General features: G+C 33.8%; 1 protein-coding gene across 3 annotated transcripts in view; it reads left to right on the top strand.

The window, feature by feature from the left end:
• The window catches only part of BCLAF1 (BCL2 associated transcription factor 1), a 29,535-nt gene extending 5,477 nt beyond the window's left edge, over positions 1-24,058 (top strand). Inside the window, exons 2-13 of one of the 3 annotated variants that reach the window (XM_024758999.1) lie at positions 886-989; positions 2,748-2,861; positions 3,716-4,627; positions 5,854-6,519; positions 6,652-6,821; positions 9,186-9,291; positions 10,393-10,477; positions 12,971-13,146; positions 14,260-14,440; positions 15,511-15,657; positions 21,014-21,226; positions 21,390-24,058. In XM_024758999.1, coding sequence (XP_024614767.1) covers positions 2,758-2,861; positions 3,716-4,627; positions 5,854-6,519; positions 6,652-6,821; positions 9,186-9,291; positions 10,393-10,477; positions 12,971-13,146; positions 14,260-14,440; positions 15,511-15,657; positions 21,014-21,226; positions 21,390-21,395 — 2,766 coding nt within the window. In that variant the 5' untranslated portion in view covers positions 886-989; positions 2,748-2,757 and the 3' untranslated portion in view covers positions 21,396-24,058. Of the gene's footprint in view, positions 1-885; positions 990-2,747; positions 2,862-3,715; positions 4,628-5,853; positions 6,520-6,651; positions 6,822-9,185; positions 9,292-10,392; positions 10,478-12,970; positions 13,147-13,279; positions 13,443-14,259; positions 14,441-15,510; positions 15,658-21,013; positions 21,227-21,389 lie in introns of those variants that run through there. The other 2 variants (XM_024759000.1, XR_003005090.1) reach the window with 2 other exon arrangements.
• Positions 24,059-24,273: the final 215 nt, after the last annotated feature.

Genomic DNA, 24,273 nt, shown 5'->3' on the forward strand with positions numbered 1-24,273 from the left:
TAACTTGGTAAGATTCACAGATTCTCATATTAATGTCTTTTTTCATTCAAGCTGGTTTATGAATTCCTTGAGTATAGGCATGTACAATGTTAATTGTTTAGTTTCTGCTCCCCTAGTGTTTTTTGACTGTTCTTTGCACATAATTGATAATCACTGAATGTTATTCATTAGGCTAAGTTTTTCAGTAAATACTGAAACTACTTAATAGTCTGTGCAGAATTTAAATTTATTTGCATAGTAATGGTAAATTAGGAGGAGCATTGGCTTCCAATAGATACTTGTTTCATCTACTGGCTGTTCTTTTATTGGAACATCTGTACATGTATCAAAATGCTTTTAGGCACAAAATTAGAATTACTGTGATGGCTGTTAACACGAATTTAAAAAAACAGCTTCAAATGAAACCAAACTGTATGAAAGGAAGTGACCAGGAGAGAATAAGATCAATAGCAGAGCACTAAAATAAACTCATATTGTAGTTAAGTTACAAACTGTAGCGTTATGAATACTAACTATAGATACACGACATGTTTTGATATACCAAGATGGCCACTTATGCCAGCCACTTTGGAATTTTCTGATAGGATGACAGCATAGCTTCTGTTTTCTAAAGCCCAAATTGCTAAAATTAGAATTCAGGTGTTTGAATTAAAGGTGCTTCAGTTTCATAATGCACTGCTGCATTCTGATTGAAACAAAAAAAGTTAAGTTCCTTTAAGCTTTTGTGGTTAAAAATTTATTTCCTTAATCAGTTTCCCATTCCCTGAAATATTTAGTGCCTTTATTAAGAGTTTTTTATAGCAGTGTTGAGTGTGATGCCTTGTAAACAGTGGATTTTTAATTTACCATAATTCAAATTCATATATTTTTTTTTATCTTTGCTAGGAGTTTGAATTTAGAATTTAATTTCTCAGAACATTCTCTCCAGGAAGAATTTTACAGTATCTCAAAGACTTCACTTGATTGCTTGATCCTGCATAAAACCCAAGGTAAATAATATCCTTTATCCTAGTTTTCAGTTTTGGCTTATTTAAGAAAATGACTTCTGAACTCATGATTTAGACTGATTAAAAGTGATGTGGTCTGAAACTCTTGGGGGCTTTCTGGTGGCTTGTATGAAGTAAGCCAGATTTTAAAAGATAGTTTTAAGGAAAAGATTGTCTATCTCTTCTGCTTCTAGGTTGTGTGCCTGCTTCTACTTCTATAAACACATCTGCTTAAAGACTCAGAACACACAAAGTTATTTAAAAATAAAACGACAAAATAACTCTGCTTATTTAACTACCTTCCTTTATGCATGCAAGAGGAGTTCTGTAACTTAGCTTTTTTCCCCTTATGTGGGTGTTAAGGTAATTAAAATTGATTGCTTATGTGCTACGCATTGTTTTCAGTATATTACATGTATCAACTTGTTTAATCCTCACTATAACTCTGAGGAGAGTACTGTCTTTATGTATTTCCTAACTTACTTGGAATTAAGAGTGAGAGAAGACAAAGCTGGTATTTGTCTCTTTGAAGATAGATATGTTTTGTTTTAAAATAAATATTTGACACCCCTTCAATTTGTCATTTATGTGGTTTTTCGGTGAGGAAGTATGCAGACATCATTGTCTCCTCTATAATTCAGCTCATCTTAGTACTTTCAGATAGTATTTCATAATACTGAGCAAAGTCTAGGTAGGTCAAATAAGTGCCCTAAAACATTTTGGTAGTAGGAGAAATGGTTTAAATATATGGCAATTGCAGGCTATTAAGAAAGTTTAATGAGTTGTTTTTTTATGGAAAAAATTACTTATTTTGTATAAGTTAGTGGAAATTTGGAAATAGTGTAGCAGGAATAAAGTTGGGAGGCATATGTATATGTTTAATTTTGTGAGGAGTAGATCTTATAAAACATTTAGTCCTGTTACTGATTTCTATGAGGTCTGATTATTGTATTAGATACTAGGTAGTGTTTAGAAAAGTTACAATACTGGTGCCCAAGTTCTCTTTTTCTTGTAGTTCCAAATTATCTCTTTCTTGCAGCAATCTCTTCAGTTTATTCATCTTTTATCCTTTTTCATCTTCTCACCAGAAGGCTACAGGGTGAACCTAGGCATTGTCACATCATAAGTCCATTTTTATTCTGCAGTCATGACTATTGAAAGCAGAGCCATGGCTCCAGCTGTTCAGACTTAGTGACCTTTATTCTACTAGGAGACTATCCATCACCATTCCAAGCAGTATTGTATACATGGAGTGGTCAATTTAGTCCCATTTCAAGGCCATAAAGCACTTATGATGGCAGTCGGGTAGGTTTATTCTATATTTTTTAGTATTGCGCCACTTGTACTTTCTTTTTTTCAGGTTCGTTATCTGTAATACTCTGATGTTATTTATCTTTTTTACAGGAGAGGTAGGCATTTGTATTGGGCATGGAATAACATCTAACATGCTGCTGTAGTCTGATATCATTGCTCTTTCTGGCTTCTGCAGCTGCTGCCTTTTTGGATTGAGGCACATAGGTGGGGCAGTCCATAGAAATCTTCTGTTGTGTCATCACTATACAGTACCTGTCATGTAGGTGAAAATACAGTTTTAGTTAGGGATAATTGACTGTCTTAGTACTCATATGAATAATGATGAGTAATATCCTTTGAGAAACTTACGTCTTGTAAATTCAATTTGTATCCGAAAATAAGTTAAATAATTGAAACATCTTCATTTGTATTGTGATTTTAACCTTTTTCGCTCTCTCATTTGACTAGGAGAAAAGAAATGGGTCGCTCCAATTCTAGATCACACTCTTCAAGATCAAAGTCTAGATCACAGTCTAGTTCACGATCAAGATCAAGATCACACTCTAGAAAGAAGAGATACAGGTGAATTACTGTGCTTTTAATTCCTTAAATAATGATAATAATCATATCAGCTAACACTTATGAAGTGCTTACACAGAATGCTACATTCATTAACATGTTTTATTCGTAAAGAACCCTGTGAATGGATCTATTGTTATCCTTGTTTTAGGGTTAGTTCACTGGGGGTCTTGGAATGTATTTCCTGCAGATAAGCGGGAACTGCTATAATGTTAAGAGATGAATTGGATAATGTAAGAATTATTTGGCAGTAAGCAGTCTTTGCATACTGTTTCATAGTTTCTCATTTCTGACTCTGAGGTCTCAATAGGTTTATTGTTTAAAAATGATAAACTCTGGTTGTCTTTCTTTGAGTAGTAATACATACTTAACATAGAAAATAGAGACCACAAGTTGAAAATAAAAGTGACCATAATTTCATTACGAATTAATACTTGTTTATAATTTTCCTGTACTATTTTTCTAGGCCTAAGTTTTTATTATGCATGCATTTAGCCAATGGTATTTCACTGGTGAATATTCTTCCATGGCATTACATTTTCTTTTAACACTATCACTTTTAAGTGCCTGCATAAAGGTACTGTAATTTGTTAGTGTGTCCTATTGTTGTCAATTTTTTCCCCTGTTTTCTGTGCCTTCATTCCTAAGCCCTTTATTTTCTCAATATTTACCTTAGAATTGAGATTTTCTTCATTGAAAACAGTAAACTTTTACTTTCGTATAACTGAGGGCTTTTAAAAAAATAATACATTTTTGGCTTTGACACTTTATTTACGTGTTATATTCAACCAGAAGTATTTGGGATGGTAGGATGTAATTGTTTATTTCTCTTGGATTGATATTTATTTCATTTTTAGTTCTAGGTCTCGTTCCAGGACATATTCAAGATCTCGTAGTAGAGATCGCATGTATTCTAGAGATTATCGCCGAGATTACAGAAATAATAGAGGAATGAGACGACCATATGGGTACAGAGGAAGGGGTAGAGGGTATTATCAAGGAGGAGGAGGTAGATATCATCGAGGTGGATATAGACCTGTTTGGAATAGAAGACACTCCAGGAGTCCTAGACGAGGTCGTTCACGTTCCAGGAGTCCAAAAAGAAGATCCGTTTCTTCTCAAAGGTCCCGAAGCAGATCTCGCCGGTCATATAGATCATCTAGGTCTCCAAGATCATCCTCTTCTCGTTCTTCATCCCCGTATAGCAAGTCTCCTGTCTCTAAAAGACGAGGGTCTCAGGAAAAACAAACCAAAAAAGCTGAAGGGGAGCCCCAAGAAGAGAGTCCTTTGAAAAACAAGTCACAGGAGGAACCGAAAGATACATTTGAACATGACCCATCTGAATCTATTGATGAGTTTAATAAATCATCAGCCACATCTGGTGATATTTGGCCTGGCCTTTCAGCATATGATAATAGTCCCAGATCACCCCATAGTCCTTCACCAATTGCTACACCACCTAGTCAGAGTTCATCTTGCTCTGATGCCCCCATGCTCAGTACAGTACACTCTGCAAAAAACACCCCCTCTCAGCATTCACATTCCATTCAGCATAGTCCTGAAAGGTCTGGGTCTGGTTCTGTTGGAAATGGATCTAGTAGATACAGTCCTTCTCAGAATAGTCCAATTCATCACATCCCTTCACGAAGAAGCCCTGCAAAGACAATCACACCACAGAATGCTCCAAGAGATGAGGCTAGGGGACGTTCCTCATTTTATCCTGATGGTGGGGATCAGGAAACTGCAAAGACAGGAAAATTCTTAAAAAGGTAAGAACTAAGAGAATTTAGATTATAATATTAATACTTCTGATCTTTGAATTCTTTTTGGATTTTAAGGCTAAAAATTGCATTGTGATATGTATTTAGCTATTTTTACTCCTGACTTCCTCCTTTATAAGGTAATTCCAAGTTGGTTTTATTCATATCTTGTTAACTTTGGAAGTGAAGTATTCTAATAAATGTTTATGAAGCTAATTCATATTCCTCCTTTTCATTTTATCCATTTTTAGTCAGTCCAGAATTGAGAATATAAATGAGAAATTGAGTAGCATAAAGCATAACTAATGGTTAACATGTTGTAAAAACAGATTAATTTTATAAGTGTTAGCTTATTTTGTACTCTTCACCATTATAAAGTGACCTACATAAATAATGCAATTATATTACATGTTCTTGTGTGGTATTATAAACAGTCCAGCTGCCAGTTTTTAACGAATGTGCCTGACTGTAGAAAAGATAATAAATGGTATTTCTTACTCAAGTAAACATTTCAGAGATACTTGGTTTGAATTCTAATTTCAAGCATTGCTAAAGGTTACTAAAAAGCTTAATGAAAATGGGTTGCTAAGGTAGTGTGATTGACTTACAAGTGAGGGAACACTGCAAGCATGCTATTTATGGTTTAGTGCTATACAATCTAAAATTTTCTTAGTGGACTGATACGTAGTTTCTACTTAATATTGCCAGAAAGCATCATTTTCTACTGCAAAGTATATATGAACTATTTTGTGACCTAGATAGACTATTAAATATCTAATATTAATTACCTTGAAGTCCACTTTTTTGAACTCTTATTTATATTAGATGAGTGAAATAGTCTGAGATTTTGAGTATAATCATAAGTAGAATTTTAATAGATAAGTATATTGTTTATTAGTGGTTCTTCGCCTCAGAAATTAAGCTGTGTTGTATGTTCTAGAATCTGGATTTGTTAGTGCAGAATTGTGGACTATAAATAGAACAGGTTTTTGAGAATGGCTTTACTTTTTTTAAACTTTAGGAAGTCTAATATGTAAATTTATTTAAAAACTCAGTACATAAGCTGTATGGCTGCTTTAAATGCTTTTTAAAAGTAGAATCTGAAAAAGCACTTTTCAGTAGGGTTTTTTCCTCTTATTACTGGTCCTGTGATATTGGGAAGCACAACTAAGTATGCAAGTGATCTGCAATGAATGCAATCCAGAGTTACCATCCTCTTCTTTGCTTATTCACAGGTTCACAGATGAAGAGTCTAGAGTATTCCTGCTTGATAGGGGTAATACCAGGGATAAAGAGGCTCCAAAGGAGAAAGGATCAGAGAAAGGGAGGGCAGAGGGAGAATGGGAAGATCAGGAAGCTCTAGATTACTTCAGTGATAAAGAGTCTGGAAAACAAAAGTTTAATGATTCGGAAGGGGATGACACAGAGGAGACAGAGGATTATAGACAGTTCAGGAAGTCAGTTCTTGCAGATCAGGGTAAAAATTTTGCTACTGCATCTCACCGGAATACTGAGGAGGAAGGACCCAAGTACAAGTCCAAAGTTTCATTGAAAGGCAATAGAGAAAGTGATGGATTTAGAGAAGAAAAAAATTATAAACTTAAAGAGACTGGATATGTAGTGGAAAGGCCTAGCACTACAAAAGATAAGCACAAGGAAGACGACAAAAATTCTGAAAGAATAACAGTAAAGAAAGAAACTCAGTCACCTGAGCAGGTAAAGTCTGAAAAGCTCAAAGACCTCTTTGATTACAGTCCCCCTCTACACAAGAATCTGGATGCACGAGAAAAGTCTACCTTCAGAGAGGAGAGCCCACTTAGGATCAAAATGATAGCCAGTGATTCTCATCGTCCTGAAGTCAAACTCAAAATGGCACCTGTTCCTCTTGATGATTCTAACAGGTAATCCACACTGATACCTAATAAATAATCTGTGGGTGGTTAGTTAATTATTTTCTGAATGTACTTAACCATTTTCATATTCAAACCAATGGTATATTTTGTTTGTATGTGTCTGTTACCGATATGCTCCAGACCTGCTTCCTTGACTAAAGACAGGCTACTTGCTAGTACACTTGTCCATTCTGTCAAGAAGGAGCAAGAATTCCGATCCATCTTTGACCACATTAAGTTGCCACAGGCCAGCAAAAGCACTTCAGAGTCATTTATTCAACACATTGTGTCCTTGGTTCATCATGTTAAAGGTATGTTTAGTATGTTTCTTATCGTGAATTAAATTTATCTTGTAAGTAAAAAAATGAACAGCTATGTGTAATGATTAATGCACCCCAGGGCTAGCAAGTATATATAGACTATTAAATTTTTGGAAAAATAGCACTACATGAAAGAGACAACAGTCTGGTTAACATTAAGACCTATTTAATAAAGTGATTTTTAATATTTAATAAAGTGATTAAAATGCTAAATAGAATTAAAACATACCCTAAAAATCTGTATTATGGTAAAACATAACGTAAATTTATACAATGCCTTTTGAAATGTACCGTAATACTGTATTTGAAGTGCAGGGTGCTTACAGATTATCTTTGATTGCATGCATGGGACTTGTATTAATGTACTCTTGGCATTGGATTTATAACAAAGTGGGGCAGTATTGTTATTATTAAGAATTTCTTTTTAACTTTTTAAAGAAACTTGAAACCAGTGGGGAAAAACAGTATTAATTTCCTGTGTTAATTTTGTATTAGTTAACTTGTTAAATATTTGGCTTTTTTATATGATAAATAAACAAGAAAAAACATTATTAGGAATTTTAAAGGGGAAAAATTTTAAGAAATTTATAAGTATGTTGGATAAGTAGTGATTCTGTGAATAGTGACTGATTAGGATAATCATTATGACATTTCTTTAGGTCCTGGGGTTGATAAGGGTGTTCGTTTCAACTGAGTAGTGATGTTCTATTTTCACTAGTATGTAGTTTTAGTTTCAAAGTTACTAATAATTTTCAAAGGTTTTAGCATGTGACATTTTGGGCAAATAGAACTTGTTTTTATTATTTTGTTTTTGTGTTTGAAAGGCAGTTTACTTTGAAATAGTTTCTTACCCAGGAATCTCCATGGCTGTTGCTCTGAAAAGCCGTTTCTGAAAAGTTTGTCTTTGGATGTGAGAACAACTCATAATAGCTGAAACTTGCCTTTAGCAAATTCTTTATGCATTTGATATTTCAAAACAGTGACTAGTTAATGAATTTCATTTTGACTGTAATTATTTAAACATAGTAACAAAAGAGTTTTGTTATTTGGCTATAACTAGGTTTGTGAACCAGTTTATGACCATATTACTGTGGTGCATAGAATATGAAACGTTAACATTTTTTCTTTTTTCACCTTTTTTTGACCTGTCTCCACATTTTACAATTTATTGGTGAATTTTGAGATCAGGTTTTCATAAAATTTTTCCTTTTTCGTTTTCCTTTTTTAAAAAAAAAAAAAAAAAAAAAAAAGAATTGTAGTTATGTTTCATTATTCGTATTGTGCAACCGATCTGAACAGCTCTTACTTAACATAGAGCTGAAAATGCCCAGTGATGTTTTCTTTTTCATTGTAACTAGGTCCTGGAATATGTTTTGAAATGGCAAATCCATGTTTCAAAGTAAAATAGCTGTTGAAAGATACAGGCAAAGTTGAATCTTCTGTCTTCCTGGCAAAAATGGCATAAAAACTGAGTTGCTAGCTCAAATTCCTGGGTTTCATGGAATTATGATTGAGGCACTACCCTTGTAGTGGCCGTTTCAAGTTTTAATGATTGGTTATGAGACATGTGCTGGATATTGGGCGGTAAGTTGACACAGATGTATGTTGACCTGTTAAGCAGATAGCTTGCTTCATAATGTAACATTTCATGACTTTATACGTCTTTCTATATTACATCTACAGCATATTTTGAAATGGTTTAAAAACTAATCAGTATTGCTATTACTAATTTTAAAGTTGTTAAAAGAAAGACAAGACAATAATATCAAATGTGCTGTCAGGTTTGCCAAGATGCCAGAGTTTTGGAGTAATTAGTGAGTGTTAATTGATTTAAAAAATATTTTTCCAATTGAAATGGCAGTATTCAGTTTTTTCTTAAATCCAGTTTTTGTTGTCAACATAGTTCTTGCTGAAATACTTTGATTAGCTTACTAAAACTAGCTGTGTAGTTATCGTAGCATTTTTTTGTTTCCTGCAAATGATTACTTGAAGTTAACTTCATTGGTTCATATTGGCAAGGCTTAAGGACATTCACATATTGTTCCTTTTTGTTCTGTTTGAGGAAGTGTAGTGCATTATTGAAATGGAATTAGCGACTCAATTTAATATATTTATTGTTCTTGGTTTATATGCAATATTGACAGGGACCTGTGAGGAACTTTGCATCAGTTACCTGTTGAGGTACAAGAAGTTACAAGGGACAGGGTAGGAGTTCTTTGTAACACTTGGTTCTCTTCTGCTAGGTTTCTTGAGTATTTTTATTTTCTTTTCACCTGCTACATGCCCTTCTGTCTCAAATGAAAATCGCTCTTAAAGTAAAGAACTAACTGGGCAGTGTTTCTCCTAAATCAACAGAGCAATACTTCAAATCAGCTGCAGTGACTCTAAACGAGAGGTTCACCTCGTATCAGAAAGCCACTGAAGAACATAGTGCCCGGCAAAAGAGCCCTGAGATACACAGGTAATGTATACTGGGCATGTAAAAATGTTGTTTTGATAGGAAGACACTGTTTAAACAAGTTTATGTTGGAACTTTAGACAAGATATATGGAAGTACATGGATGTCATGACACAAACGAACTTTGATTTGTAGCTTGAATAAATATATTTCCAATCTTGAAAAGTTTGTAATTTACTGTTTCTTTTTAATTTTCAGTTTTATTTGGTTTAAACTGGTTGTTAGAACTTAAAACACTAATTCTTATCACTTGCCAGTATGAAATTAAATAGTTACAACATCTGTATGTTGGGAGGGGGTTGGATGCCTAGAGTAAGTAACCCTTGAATTCGATTTACTTCCAGTAAGTTTGTAAAATTAAAATGCTTAGTGAAAGGTAGAATTGTTTTTCATGAAAAGATCGTGAATGTTGAAGTCAGATGGTTATGTTCCAGTCCTTGCTCTCTCACTTAATTGCGTTGTGATAAAAAAGTTATTTAATCGCTTAACATTAGTTTTTCCCGTCTACAAACAAGAATAACAGTGCCTGTTTTGCAGGGTGGTGGTGACAATTAGTATTGATTATAAAGTATCTAGTTCGGTGCTTAATACAGAGTAGGTATGGTTTTGGTGGTCACTGCTGAAGAGGCACTGAGAAGATGAAACTGACACTAGCTTAAAAAGGCGAGGAGGGGCACAGAATAAAACTAAAGATCTACTGAATCTGTAAAAATATTGGAGATACTTAAGAACAAATAATCCTATTTGTGTATTCATTGATACACAATGATTATAATTGTATGATGATTAACACTTAAAATGATAATGTCCAATTTAATCAAAACATGTTTTCCTTTTTTTGATGGTTAAAGTAAGCTTGATATCTTAAAAGGTCAGGCTTCATTTATATATAAAAATTTGGTTGAAGCATTTTAATTCATTTTTAATATAGTTTTTATTTCTTAATTATCTATTAGGAATTAGATTAATAATCTTGCTGTGCTAAATTAGACAACTGGGAGAGAAACAACTGTCTAGTATTTCCTTTACAAAAATGGACAATTTTAGGAATTTGTGGAACCATAAAGTTAATGTGACTACAAATAGACTTTATTTTACATTAAGGAGAATTGACATCTCTCCAAGTGCCCTGAGGAAGCACACGCGTTTAGCAGGGGAAGAGAGAGTTTTTAAAGAAGAAAATCAAAAGGTATGTTTTGAATGGACCTTTTTTTTTTCTCATGTTAACTTCAGCTTAGTTAATGATATTGTACTAATAAGCATAGTTTGTTTAGGCAGAATGTTTATGGATATCATCTGTAACTTGTAAATACATTATGTATATATTTATGGTAGCGTATATAGTGTATTTTCCTAGAAGAAATTAAGCTGACACTTGTACTATATATCTAAGTTAAACCAAGAATAATTTTTTTTAAATGCTACTGAAAGGAAGAAACTAGTTGTAAGAAAAGGGCAAAGAATCAATGAGTAGACAAAGGAAAATTATAAAAGCAAAGTTATAAATTATATTAGGGTTTCTGTTAGAGGTGAAATGGATGAGCCAGAATAAATATTCCTTGATTTATGTGTGCCTAAATTAATATCTCTAGGTTCTTCACAGAGAGAACAAGAAGTAATCTCCATGCTACTGGGCATTTTTGATCTGGACTAAGAAATAAGCATTCTAAGAACTGGTTTACAAATGAACATTTGGAACAAAAACTGTGTTACAGTTTTTGTGGATTGGGGGGAAGAATGCTTTTAAACTTGAGAAAGGAGTCTGAATGACTGGAATTACTAGCGTTGGGGTCGGAGGACTCTGAGTATGGAATTCAGTCGTTAAGGGACTCTGACTAATTGATAATTTGAAATTGACATTTTCAAGGTAGATTATATGACAGTCCATAAAAGTCTAGTTGAAATGTGGAGCAAGGTTAAAAGGGAGCAACTGTCTGTTGTAGTGAAAAGGCTAGGGAACTTGGAAGCGTTATTGCTTGGTTCCAATTCTGGCCATCACCGAGTACTGTCTCTGTGATATTAGGAAAGTAATTAGCTTCTTGGACATTGGTTTTCTAATAGGAAGAGTGAGAATACATCTATCTTGCAGAGTTGAATAATTGGGCTGTTATGAAAACATTGACATTTTTATTACTAGAAGCTGTTATTAATGGTTGTAGTATATAATCATTTTAATTAGGCATGCGATTAATTCATTAGATAAGAAATTTAGAGCTTAGGAAGAAAGTGGTTTCTTTGCATGGGGCACATTAATCTTGGAAAACCAGATTCTGAGAAGTGAATGCTAATTTTGGCTTTTACTTTCAATACCTTGGGTTCAATGTTGGTTAATTTTGTTTTGCCCACAATTTAGTCTATTCTTGTACTCTGACAGAGTGAGTATCTTCCTTCTCTCCGTTACTCAGACCGATTTTGATCGAGAGGAGAGAAAATAGTGATAACTAATGGAAGGACAAGAGGATATGACATTGCTTTTTATCCTTTATCTTCCTATCTGAGTGAACAATTAACATATTTAGTACTATGTAGTTTATATATATATATATATGCATATATATATGTGTGTGTATATATATATATCGTTTGGCCTTTACAAAATGCTTTCACTTATATTCTTACTTGTGGACTTGGTAATAATGTATTACTAGGTGAATAGGAAGATTTTTGCTCTTGATTAGATTTTTCTTGTTACAGTGGGAGCAAATGGGTGAGTAGTTGGTATCATTTGGAGATATGAATGTTTATGAACATTATAGCTAGACTTCCCAGAGTAAGTACTTATTGTTGAATAGTAGCAAGGATGTCCACATTGCTTAGCATCTTACTGATGTATAATTTTTCTTCATTCCTAGATGCCTCTTTTCCATCTTCCTAAATTATATAGTATTTGAAAAAGCAATGGAACAAGAAGGAGGTGAATTGTGACCCAGTTAAACTAATGTCCGTTGCAATACCTGAATTGAGAAAGGGCAGTATATGGCCCAGATACTGAGTACAGGATTGGGAATAATATCTTTCTGGCTTTGTTTCTACCCTTGTTCAACCTCAGTTGGTTTCATTAATCATATTACGCTTGCATGTTATGGAAATTACAGAATACTTAACTTTTGAAGTGGTTTTTATTGGGTTGGTCAACTCATATGGGAAGAGCTTGATGACAACGAGGCTTAAATAATGAGAACCATTACTTTAGGATCCCTTAGCTTTATAGGCAGATGGCTACACCCACAACTGAGTATAACCTCTATCATTGTTAAACTATATAAAAAAACATTTTGAAGGATGAAGGATGATAATGACGATGTGCTGAGTACAAAAATAATTGTATCATTTTACTGTATGAGAGTTTATTATGGATTGCTTTGAACAAAAGCCTATGACATTTTCAAGATGATTTACCTTTTAATAATTTCCCCAGTCCCATTATACTTGGGTACACAAATGTTTAGTGAAAACATCAAGTACATTTTTAAACAAAAACTAAGTATGGAAGTAGTATGTTACTCATTCTTTTCTGATACTAAAATGCCAGCTTAGAAACTGGCATAAAATTTGGTTTTGTGTGTGTGTATACACACACACACACACACACACACACACACACGTACATACATGCACATATATATGTATTTTTGTCCCTATAGTTTCCCTGAAATCTGTATTTTATATCTGTCTTTTATAGGGAGATAAAAAATTAAGGTGTGATTCTGCTGATCTTCGGCATGACATTGATCGTCGGAGAAAAGAAAGAAGTAAAGAACGGGGGGATTCCAAGGGCTCCAGGGAATCCAGTGGATCAAGAAAGCAGGAAAAAACTCCAAAAGATTACAAGGAATACAAATCTTACAAAGATGACAGGTAACTGTTAAAACTGTCTGAGTTAGGTTTTAGCTTCTAATTAGCCTTTAATAATTGTCAGCTTAATTGCTTTCAATTTTGACTGTGTAATCGAATGTTTAAATTTAAACAATTAAAATTATTTGTTTTACAGCAAAAATATATTTGTCTTTTACACGGCTTATGGTGGATGAGGACAAAAACTTTGGAATAGCAAGCTAACACTGAAAAAAAAAATGACAAATTAATGTGTCCTATTATCCAGGCTACATCAGGAGGTTGGACTTCAATGCAGTGCATTTCTAGAAACAGTTTGTGTAAGAACTTTGGTTCGTTATGCTTGATTCCGCACTTTTTCAACTCATAACACCCAGAGTACAAGAATTTTAAACTCATGTCTAGTGGTTTAACATGGGAGAGATGGGGGGGAGGAAGGACTAGTTTTTTTGAAATAGCAATGTGTATTAGTCTTTCAAAGTAATGTTTCCATGGATACTGTTAGAAGTGGTAAGAGTTATCGCAGGTATGACCTTTTCGGGTGTTGGATTAGAATCATGTAAAATTGATCATCATAGAGTCAAATAAACAACAGGAATACTAAGAAGTATTATAGATAATTGTTTTCCTTGCTATTCATTAGGTAAATGGTGCATTTTACTTGTGTTTTTTAATTTATGACTGGTATTTGTAATGTCATATGCTTTTTATTTCAATAACGGAGTTATGGCCTAAACGATATCAACTGTTCTCACCCAGGGTGTACAAACTGCATTCATTTTGAAACATGGCCTTAAGACCATTCTTACTTTTTCCTACTCTTCTCTTCCTTTCCTTAAAATAAAAATAAGTTAAAGATATTGAAGAACTGAACCTTATTCTTGAAGTTGCCAGACTGCTAGTTTCTAACTGGCATGTCATACCATGTTTTTCAGTAGTCATGTAAAACAAATATTGAAGGAGAATGGAAACAGACTATGTCAGAGTTTAACACCCAATCATTTTAGTTGCATAATAATTTTAATAGGGGATAGTATTTTTGACTTGAAAAATATCCCTCTTATTATAAGATTCAACAGGGGGTCTTTTTATCTTTTTAAAAAATAGCACACATTTTTTGTTTGCTTTATTTTGCAGTAAACATAAAAGTAGAGAGCAAGATCATTCTCGATCTTCATCCTCTTCAGCATCACCTTCTTCTCCCAGTTCTCGAGAAGAAAAGGAGAGTAAGAAGGAAAGAGAAGAAGAATTTAAAACTCACCATGAACTGAAAGAATACTCAGGCTTTGGAGGAGTTAGCCGACCACGAGGAACCTTTGTAAGTAATAAAATTATCTTTGATCATTTGGTAGAACTTCACTTAAGAGTGCTATACATAAGGAAAGTAAAATATATGTTTTAGACATTGTCTGTTGAGTGAGTCATTACTCGTATAGGCTTGAAAAATAAAATGGTATTTGATACATCGTCACTAAGAAATGCCATTTAGGGGGAGTGAGGAAGGGCTGGAGCTGGGATGATGCTTTCTTCGTATATAAAGTAAAAAATAAATGTTTTGCCTGATTTTAAAAGAATAAAATGCCATTTTGAGATTTAGAAGCATCTATATAAACTAGATAACTTTTCTTAACATTGACATAGTGCTTAGAGACCCAAGAGTCAAGCAAAGTTAGTGATTGAGATCCATTTCTTTAATCACTTAGTCCTTGAAAAAAGTATTGAAACAAACAAAAAAATCCATATGTTCATCTCTGTATTGACAGCTATTTTCATTTTTGCCTATTATCTTCAAGTTCTTGTTTATCCGTGTATCAGTCACAGAAATTATATCTTCTTTTTGTTCTACATAGCGTATGCATTATTCCCATGTTTCCATAAATTTGTTACAATTGTTAATTTAATGACTTCATAGTAGTGCATCTTCTTGACTCTTTAATTTCTAGATTCAGATTCCTACCTTGAGCAAGTATCCAGTTTGTTATTAGTGGGGTTCACTAATTAGATCATTTGGGAAAGAGAAGAGCTTTGCCTGTATGGTGATAGGTGTAGTTGAACACTTGGGATGTTAGTGTTAGGAATTAGACAACTCTTTTGGCTAGTAGAAGGGAAACAAACCAACTTGATTATTTAAAACTTTTAGTTCAGGCCTTGAAAGTGCAGTATTCTGACTGCACTGTTAACTAATTAGGTTGACTGCATTTCTTCTTAACCTACTCAGCTTTCAGTAGGCAGAATTTTTTTGCCTCCTTACTGGCCTCAGTGGCCATGAAGTTGAGATTTAGGAAAGAAATTAGGGAATGTTTTTTGTTACTGCAGTAAAATTAGAGTTTGCATGTAACTTAATACCTCTTGATTTCACTACTAAACAACTTTGTTAATGTTAATCAGTTTCGAATTAGAGGCAGAGGAAGAGCCAGAGGAGTTTTTGCTGGGACAAATACTGGTCCAAACAACTCAAATACTACTTTTCAAAAGAGACCGAAGGAAGAGGAATGGGATCCAGAATATACCCCAAAGAGCAAGAAGTACTTCTTGGTGGGTGTTAGAAATCTCTGTTTATTTGGTTTGCATTAATTTTCAAAGCATACTGGGTGAATACATTTGAGTACAGGTATCCACTACTATGAGAAGATTTCACCATCATATAGGAAACTTTTAAAATAAATCATTACCCAGATGATTTTGAAGTTTTGAAAATGTGGGTCCCTTTAGTCCTGTTTATACTTTATTGATATCACCTATGGGCTGATCAGGGTAAAGTAAAAATATACCTGATTTGATAGCCACATTCAGAGAAGAACAGTAACTTGTTTCGTATCTGTCTATAAGACGGTAAAAGTTGTAGAAGCTTCTAATTAAGATTTACTTTTCATCATCACAGCTATTTGTTTAATTGAAAGACAAGGAGAAGAATTCTTTCACAGTATATGTAATTAAGGTTCTCAGGAGGCTGTTAACTTTTATTGGAGTAAAAGGAAGATGAAAAATTACATTATGGAAAAGTTGCTAGATACACATTAATTTAGTGCTTCCTTGTGATGCTCTTCTCTCTGAAGTAGTTTTATAAGGGATGAAGCCAGAGGAGGTGGGTCCTGAAAGATTCTCTAGGTAATGATGGAAATTTTCTGCACTTTGGCATGGGAGAAGAGGGTTTTTTCCTGTATTATAGAAACTTGAGAAAACACCAAAAACTATTACCAGAATACTCATTTTTGTCATAGCTTCTCAGGGAAGTCATGTTTTAGAGACTATTTCTGAAGACTAATTGTTTTGTCGAAGCAAGGAGGAAAATAGTACTGGATTTTATAGAAATGTATCTTTCATTTGGCTTTTTATGAATATATTTGAATAAACCTGAATGTCCATGCCATCAGCTAAATTAGAGTTATAGAGCTGTATTGGGAAGTAGATCTATATTTTGTTTGAAGAATGGGCATTGTAGCTGTTTCAAAAACTAATTTCCATTTGCCTCTTTTTGGGGTACTTTAGTGACCAAGAGTCTGAAAAAGTTAAGCATAATGTTTGCACAGCATATGCTCATGTGAGGAGAAATTTATGCTTGAGTTGACAGTCTGGAAAGTGAAAGGCATTTTATTCAGTTACAGAAAAGTTTAAAAGACCTATCTCCTTTTCGATTTAAGAATTTATGAGTAGACTGCTGTTTATGCTGTAGATGGAAAGATAAATATTTCAATTCTTGGCTTACGAGACCTAGTAATGGAGAACATTCTAAATACATATGGTGGATTATTGCAAAGGAGATACTGATTAGAAGAGACTTTGTAGACGATTTTGGATTGAATCTTGAGCTTAAAAGATGAGCAGGTGTACTGTAAGAAAGCAGGAGTGAAACATCCTTAAATAGAGAACTCCAGTACTCTGATGGCTAGATGATTGGTGTAAGTTTGGGAAAATTAAGAAAAAGCGGGAGCCAAATTTTAGAAGGCCATAATACTTTAATAAATTTGGATGTTAAGCAGAGTTTGGAAAATCATGGTTGTGACAAACATATCTGGGAAATAATTGTTTGAACTAAGGGGCTATAGGTTTGAGAAAAGTTTAAGGAACATTTATGAAGGCTTATTCAGGGAGCCACTAGTTGGGTGTTGGTAGTGAGAAGATGGAATCTCTCAAAGATAGGGAATAAAGGGGAAAGCAGCTAATTTGAGGTGAAGATTAAGTTCTGTTATTGAAGTGCCAGGCAGAAATTAAGTGGAAGTGTGCAGTAGGCAGTTGCTAATGCAGATCGAGAGAGAAAAAAGTCTAGGAGCCATCATTCAGTCACAAAGCCACAGTAAGATCATCCAGTCAGAAGAGATTAAAAGGCCAACCTTGCAAAGGAGGGGTGAGGAGTGAGTGATTGTAAAAATGCCAGACAAATAGAGCAAATGTGAAAGGACAAAAAGTTAAGAGGGAAATGAGAGGTAAACAAGTAGATAGTAATTGTTTAGCACCCTTAAACATTTTATGAATATTTAATTTAGGCCAGACCTTCATTTTTCTATGGTGTTCTTTCAGTCTCCAGTATCATAGTTTTTGTCTTAAATTGGGACATAATTATTTTTTATTGTCACATAGCTAGGCGTTATAGTAATTAAGAAGAGTGTTATTTAACATTTTATATGTTGCTATTCTGGGTTATGTTTTAAAACCTCCATTTCTATATAAATATAGGCATACACGTGCATTTGTCACAGACTAATGCTTACTAGAAGTAAACTTAACGCATCACATTTTTTCTTATAAATCAGTTTCCAAAATTAATTATTTTTGTTCTTAATTAATGAGCTCTTGGAATGACAACTCTGGTTTTTACCTGGGAATTTAAAGTTAAAATATTTTGCGTAGTCTGAATAGGTCTGACTTTTCAGACAGCTAGTGTTGAGAATAGAAATATTTAAAAACATTTGAGACTAAATGAAGTTGAAAATTATAGATTCCCCTAGGTTTTGACAAACACGGAAATTTTGTCCAGAGTAATGAAACATTGAATACTTAGTAAAAATAATGGATAGCATTTATTGAGCATATACTATGGTAGGCACCATTCTAAGTGTTTCACATATATGAATTTATTTTCATGCTTATGAAGTCCTTTTGAGGTAGGACCATTATTCCACTTGTATAGATGAAAAACGCAGAGGTACAGAGATTGAGCGGCTTGACCAAAGGTACATGGCCAGTAGGAGTGGGGTCAGGATTTGAACCTATGCCTTGGGCTCCAAAAGGTTCTTACAGCTCGTATCATTTTTCCTCCAGTACTGAGTAATAGTAACATTTGTTGCATTCTTAATCTGAAATTTTCCTTCTCAGAAGTTTGATTTATGCAAAGATAAGGTAATGTTTTCAATAATAAGTATTCCAGGAAAGATAATAGTCTTTAGAACCTGAAATTCTCTGGAGAGGTGAGAGTACGTGAAGAGTTGGAGCAAGTGGAAAAGTACTAAAATGGGCAAGTTCTCCCATGTTGAGTTGAAGTCATGTGAGGAAGAGAAAATCCTGTGGGGAAGGACGTTTGGGTAGGCGCTTTAATAAATTCACTCTTTGAAACTTGATCATTCTATACAGAAGAGATCAGAGGATTCAGAAGGTCTTGGTTCTAATATGGCCTCCTTTGTTAACATATTGTTGGCTGTGTATTATAACTATCTAACATCCTCTTTGTCATCTATGAAGTAATTAATTTTAATTAGTCTGTAACAAGACTAAAATCTTGGATGTAAGAATTTGAGGATTAAGAGTTAGTATGCTTAGGGACTTCCCTAGCGGTCCAGTGGTTAGGACTCCGTGGTTTTACTGCAGGGAGCATGGGTTCAATCCCTGGTCAGGGAACTAAGATCTTGCATGCCTCTTGGCGCGGCGAAAAGAAAAATAAAAAAGTTAGTGTGCTTAGCATCAAAATGTCACTTAGGTAGCTGCTGGGATACCCTCTGAAAAACACAGTGTGATCTTGGAGCTTTTGTTTTCTTTAATTTCAGATGATTGTATATTTAAAAGTAATTGCTAGTTTAACTGTAGTGTCTGGCTTTGCCACTGCTTTTTCTGTTTCAGCTCTTAGCTACCTCATACGGTAACTATTTACTGTCACCAAGATACCTAGAAAGCGTATTCTGTGGATGATGGGCATAAGGGGCAGTGGAAAAGATTGACTCTGTGGCCTTGGGCAAGTTACTCAATTTCTCTGTGCCTCAATTCCTTTATATCTAAAATGGGGTTAGTAACAGTATTTTACAGGGTTGTTGTGAGAATTAGATGAGTAATAAGCACCATATAAACATTATCACCACCGTTGATTGCTTGCTTGTCAGGCACTGGGCTGGGCACTTTTTAACAGATCGTTTATGTTCCTTCAAGGCTATCTCTGGTTTTTTTAAATGAGGAAGTAAAGTCACACAGTTTCAGTTAAGATTTAAACCCATGCCTCTGGCTTCAATGGCTGTTTGCTTCTTCCTACAAATCCATGGAATACTGTGTAAACACCACAAACAAGAAAGCATAAAGGCTATATAGAGTTAGTTGTGTTAATACCAAAAGGGAGCCTGAAATTATGTAATTGTGTGTGCATATTATTTTGCGTGTCAGACTATTTTAAAATAGTTTATTTTGGGTTTACAATTGAACTTTCTGACATACTGAAATTTACACTTTTGATAGTTCCTAAGTTCATTCTTTGAGTCATGCACACCTCTGCCTAGTCATCTTTTATTGGTTTGATAAAGCTAGATTATTAGAAGTGGGTAAGGGCTCTTTCATATAGTCTGTTAATTACATGTGTGAACTTTTCAAGTGATTCAGGAGGGTGATCTGTATTACATGAATATGCACAAAGGCACATTGCATGTTTTGAAAATGTGTTCATATTATGTATTTGAAAAGTTTTAGTGACTTTTGGACAGTTGATCAATACCAGTACTCCATAAGTTGTACTTATGTATGTAGATTGTACTTGTGTACAGTGTGCAACATTGTTTGCATTATGCCTGTTGTCTCATAAAGGGGGTGTCACTCCCATTTTTGTAGGTACAAACTTAAAAGTAAGTTTGAGGTGGGCAGCAGTTAAATTACATTACAGGAGAACTTTGGCTTTTTGTTTTGTACGTTGGGATGTAATACTCTTCTGCTTATCGACAAAGTCAAGTACTTTTCAGTTTTGCAGATGTTTTGATTAAAGGAACAATTTGTAACTTGGGGAACATCTGTTTTTGGATGCAGCTAATGAAAAATTAAGGTTGGGCTGTAATAACTGCAGTATTTTAGGTTAGTGAAGAAGAAAGAAGTTGAGATATTACTCTAGGGACCACGCCATCATGATTTGGCTTGTGAAATTTCCTTGCCAGGAAGACTGATGTGTAATACACATTGATTTAGATTTAAATCTCAGTAGGATTTTTATAATCTGTTGCTATATGTAAACTATAATTCTTATCACCTGTTTTATTTAGTAAATGTTACTGATAATGTAATGATATTTTTATGCTTTGTTGCATATTTACGACTGAGGTAATTTTTTTGGGGAAAATATCGGTTATTTTATCATTTATACACAGTATAATATACTTATTAATAATAAATGGACTTAGACTGAAAAACGGAAAGCAAAAATAAAAATTTTGAAAATTGGCAGTAATTTAGCAGTTGAGATTCTCCAAAAAAATTGGACAGCTCTCAGATGCTTGGGTTACGAAGCAATGATGTAACTGTTTGCTTTCATGATGGAGTACGTTTTTGTTGAAAAATTCAGTTTTATTGGTTTTGTTTTGTGTTTTGGAACAGTACCAATCTCATTTTCCCAATCTTCAGACAATTTATACCATGACTTACGATTGGGGATATAATTATCTTCCTTACAAGAAAGACGTTTCATTGATGATTGTTTTTAACCTTTCTGTAGCATGATGACAGAGATGATGGTGTGGATTATTGGGCCAAAAGAGGAAGAGGTCGTGGTACTTTTCAACGTGGCAGAGGGCGCTTTAACTTCAAAAAATCAGGTAGCAGTCCAAAATGGACTCATGACAAATATCAAGGGGACGGGATTGTTGAAGATGAAGAAGAGACCATGGAAAATAATGAAGAAAAGAAGGACAGACGCAAAGAAGAAAAGGTAGAAATTTCCAACTTGTTAGTGATTCTTAATATTTTCTTATGTATGGGTTTGGTGGGCCAGTTAGTTAATTAATTTTTAGGAACAATGATTATTTTGGATCATTTTCACTCTTCATATCTTTGCTAATCTTTCTCTCTCTCTCTCTCTCTCTTTTTTTTAGGAATAGTAAATCTGAAGTGAGATTGCAACAGAGAACAGAACTTGCACCCACCATTTTTTTACATGATTTTTGTTTTCAAATAAGAATGTAAGCATTTTACTTAAATTTTACTGTTTGCAAGTAGTAGTCTAGAGAAATTTTGTTTTAAGTCTTCAAATATCCTGAAAAATAGTAGACTGTATGTTGAAAATTGTACTGAAATAAAGTAGAAAATTGTTACGTACCATATTTGTAACTATCAACTTTTAAAAAAAATACTTTTACTGTTTTTGTTACATGCATTGTAATTCTGCTTTGTCTATAAGATATGGTCAAGTACAGCTCTGTGAAAGTTATGATTCTCTTCCCTCCCTGTTTGTTAATGTTTATTCTGAAGTAAACGTTAGCTCTACATACAAATCCCTGAATAGCAGTTGTTTATAGAAACCACACTAACTATTTTAACTGTATACATCTGTTTAACATTCTCCTTAATTCAAACACACTACATTGTAGGGTGACTAATTTTTGAAGTGTACCATGGAAAAAGTTGTTATTTTGGTAAACTAAGCTAGTTTAACACCTCAGCAAATGTTTAAGAAGGAAAAAGAAACTTTGCCAATCGTGAAAAAAGTACAAGCTGTTAAAAGTTAGATTGAAAAGTATGAGAATATTTTTCTTTTTTCTTTTTTTTAACTGAAAGCAAGCAGTGGCCTATATACAAACCATTCTTAGGAGCCTTTACTATTTGAGTTCAAAATTCAATTTTCTCTTTCTATTCTTCCCTGAGAGTTTGAGTCATGGTCTTAGATATCAGCTATTGTTTGACAGAGGAAACTGGTTTGCAATAGTACAAATAAAAACTCCCTTCCTACTGAACGTCTTGGACTTAAAAAAAAAAAAAAAAAAACAGAACAAAACCTGTAATCCTGGCATTGGTATGGAAGAGGGTTATTCTGCAGAGTAACTTGATACATTAAAAAGACGTGTACCTGATGTCATACCTTACATATTTATTTGAGCTTTTGGACAGCCAAATCATTAGTTTGTAGTCTAACCATAAGGAATAATAGGCGAACAGAATATACTGCTCATTAGTGGTATTTTAAGTAACTTGTTTTTCATATGTCACCAATAAAAAGATCTGACAGGAAGTTTGTCACAGCATTGATCTAACTTGTTTTTTATTTTTTTCCATATTTCAGTTGCAGTTTGTAAAATGGGTTTTCTTTTTCTTCCCAAGGGTTCTATTGTTCAGGAAGATAATCTTTCAAATGTGAATTGCCTTTTATGTTTATGATGATACCTCTTAGAAGGAATGAAAATCCAAAATAGTAAATTTCAGTGTTTAAGTCTGTCTGCTCTTAGAGATATATAAAAGTAGTCAAATTTCACTTGTTAATTCAGCAACTGAATTAGTTTTTATGTTTGCATTAAAAGGAGATAATGCTTATTCTGTTAGTGTAAACTTTTAAACATCTTAAGTGTATGGCTCTTTCATCCTCACTGATGGTTTGTTTACAGGTGCTCTTCTAGCACCTTAACTGCAGTCAGAGGCATTAGCTAAGAGCTGTATGCGGGAAAAACAGGAAAACAAAACTCAGTATATGTGATGTTCATGGCCCTAAGACCCTGAAGTATTGCATGGTTATTTTTATTTTGTCTTTCTGAAATTGTTTGAGCAGAGGAAATACTGTCAAAGCAACTATGTGTTGCATTAATCAGGGCATAACTAATATTCTCCTAGTCAGAATAATAATTAATTACATGCTAAAAAGCAACATGGATTTGATCTCTGACATAGGAGAATTTTCACGACCATTTTATTTTATACAAATAAATTTAGCTTTTATTTTAACAGTTATTATTTGGTTAGATACTGAATCTCTATGCATGTCTATAAATGTGCAGTTTTGCTTTTCCATATAAGACAACAGGAAAGGGGAACCTACTGAGAAATTACTTAATAGGAAGTAGGAATAAAGCTACCCAAGTCCTACCAGCAGGTTATATTTTAAGTGCAAATGCATTGCTTTAACCCAAATATGTTAATGATTTGGTTACTTTTATTAAATAAAATTGAGGAAGGAGTATCCTATTAGAATATAGTAGGAAGGGTGATTGTGAAAACACTGCAATAGAATGCCATTGTGGATGTTATCTTTTTTTAGAGCCAAGCATATAAAAAGCCTGTGTGAATTTTTTTAAACCGCAATTTAACACCCTACTTCATGACATGTTATAAAAGCTGAATGGTTCCTCTTGGTAAGGATATTTGTTTACAAGTGCTAGAAAATAGTAACTCCTTGATAACCTGCATTAACACACTTCCTTTTGCTTAGAGAAGGAAAATAAAAATGAACCAAAGGATATTTCCAGAAAGGATTAAGAAAGCTGTTTTAAGAAGGCCATGACTCAGTCCTTAGGTGTGTACACCTTTCAACATCGTAGGAATTTTAATTAAAAAAGCAAAATTTGTTTTTCCAGTTGTAGCCTACTTCAAGGAATTACTGTTTTTCCCCTTTTGTCACAGTTAAAATCAAGTGTTGGGAATTCAGTTATAATTTGAGTAAAAATATATCCAGTAAGAATGAATGTAGATGGCTAACTGATTCTTACTCAGTGTGATGTATAATGCAACAGGGACCCTTGTAAATTGTCATATGCCAATAAAATGTCATAAGTGGTAATAGCTGTTGTTTGTTTACCTGATTTTGAGACTATTTCTGTGTGTGTTCTGTACAACTGATGGCAATGGCTTATGTCTCATTTTAGAATACCAGCTTATCTGTTAGTAAAATTACTAACAAGGATGATGTGGCTTTTTGAGGGTTGATAAATACTTTATAAAACTGCTCAAATCCCCATTTTTTATTTTTTCTCCTGGGAAAATGGGAAATTTTAC

The sequence above is a fragment of the Neophocaena asiaeorientalis genome, unplaced genomic scaffold (genome assembly GCF_003031525.2).
Source record: "Neophocaena asiaeorientalis asiaeorientalis breed wild unplaced genomic scaffold, Neophocaena_asiaeorientalis_V1.1 scaffold5, whole genome shotgun sequence".
In the NCBI taxonomy this organism is placed as follows: Eukaryota; Metazoa; Chordata; class Mammalia; order Artiodactyla; family Phocoenidae; genus Neophocaena; species Neophocaena asiaeorientalis.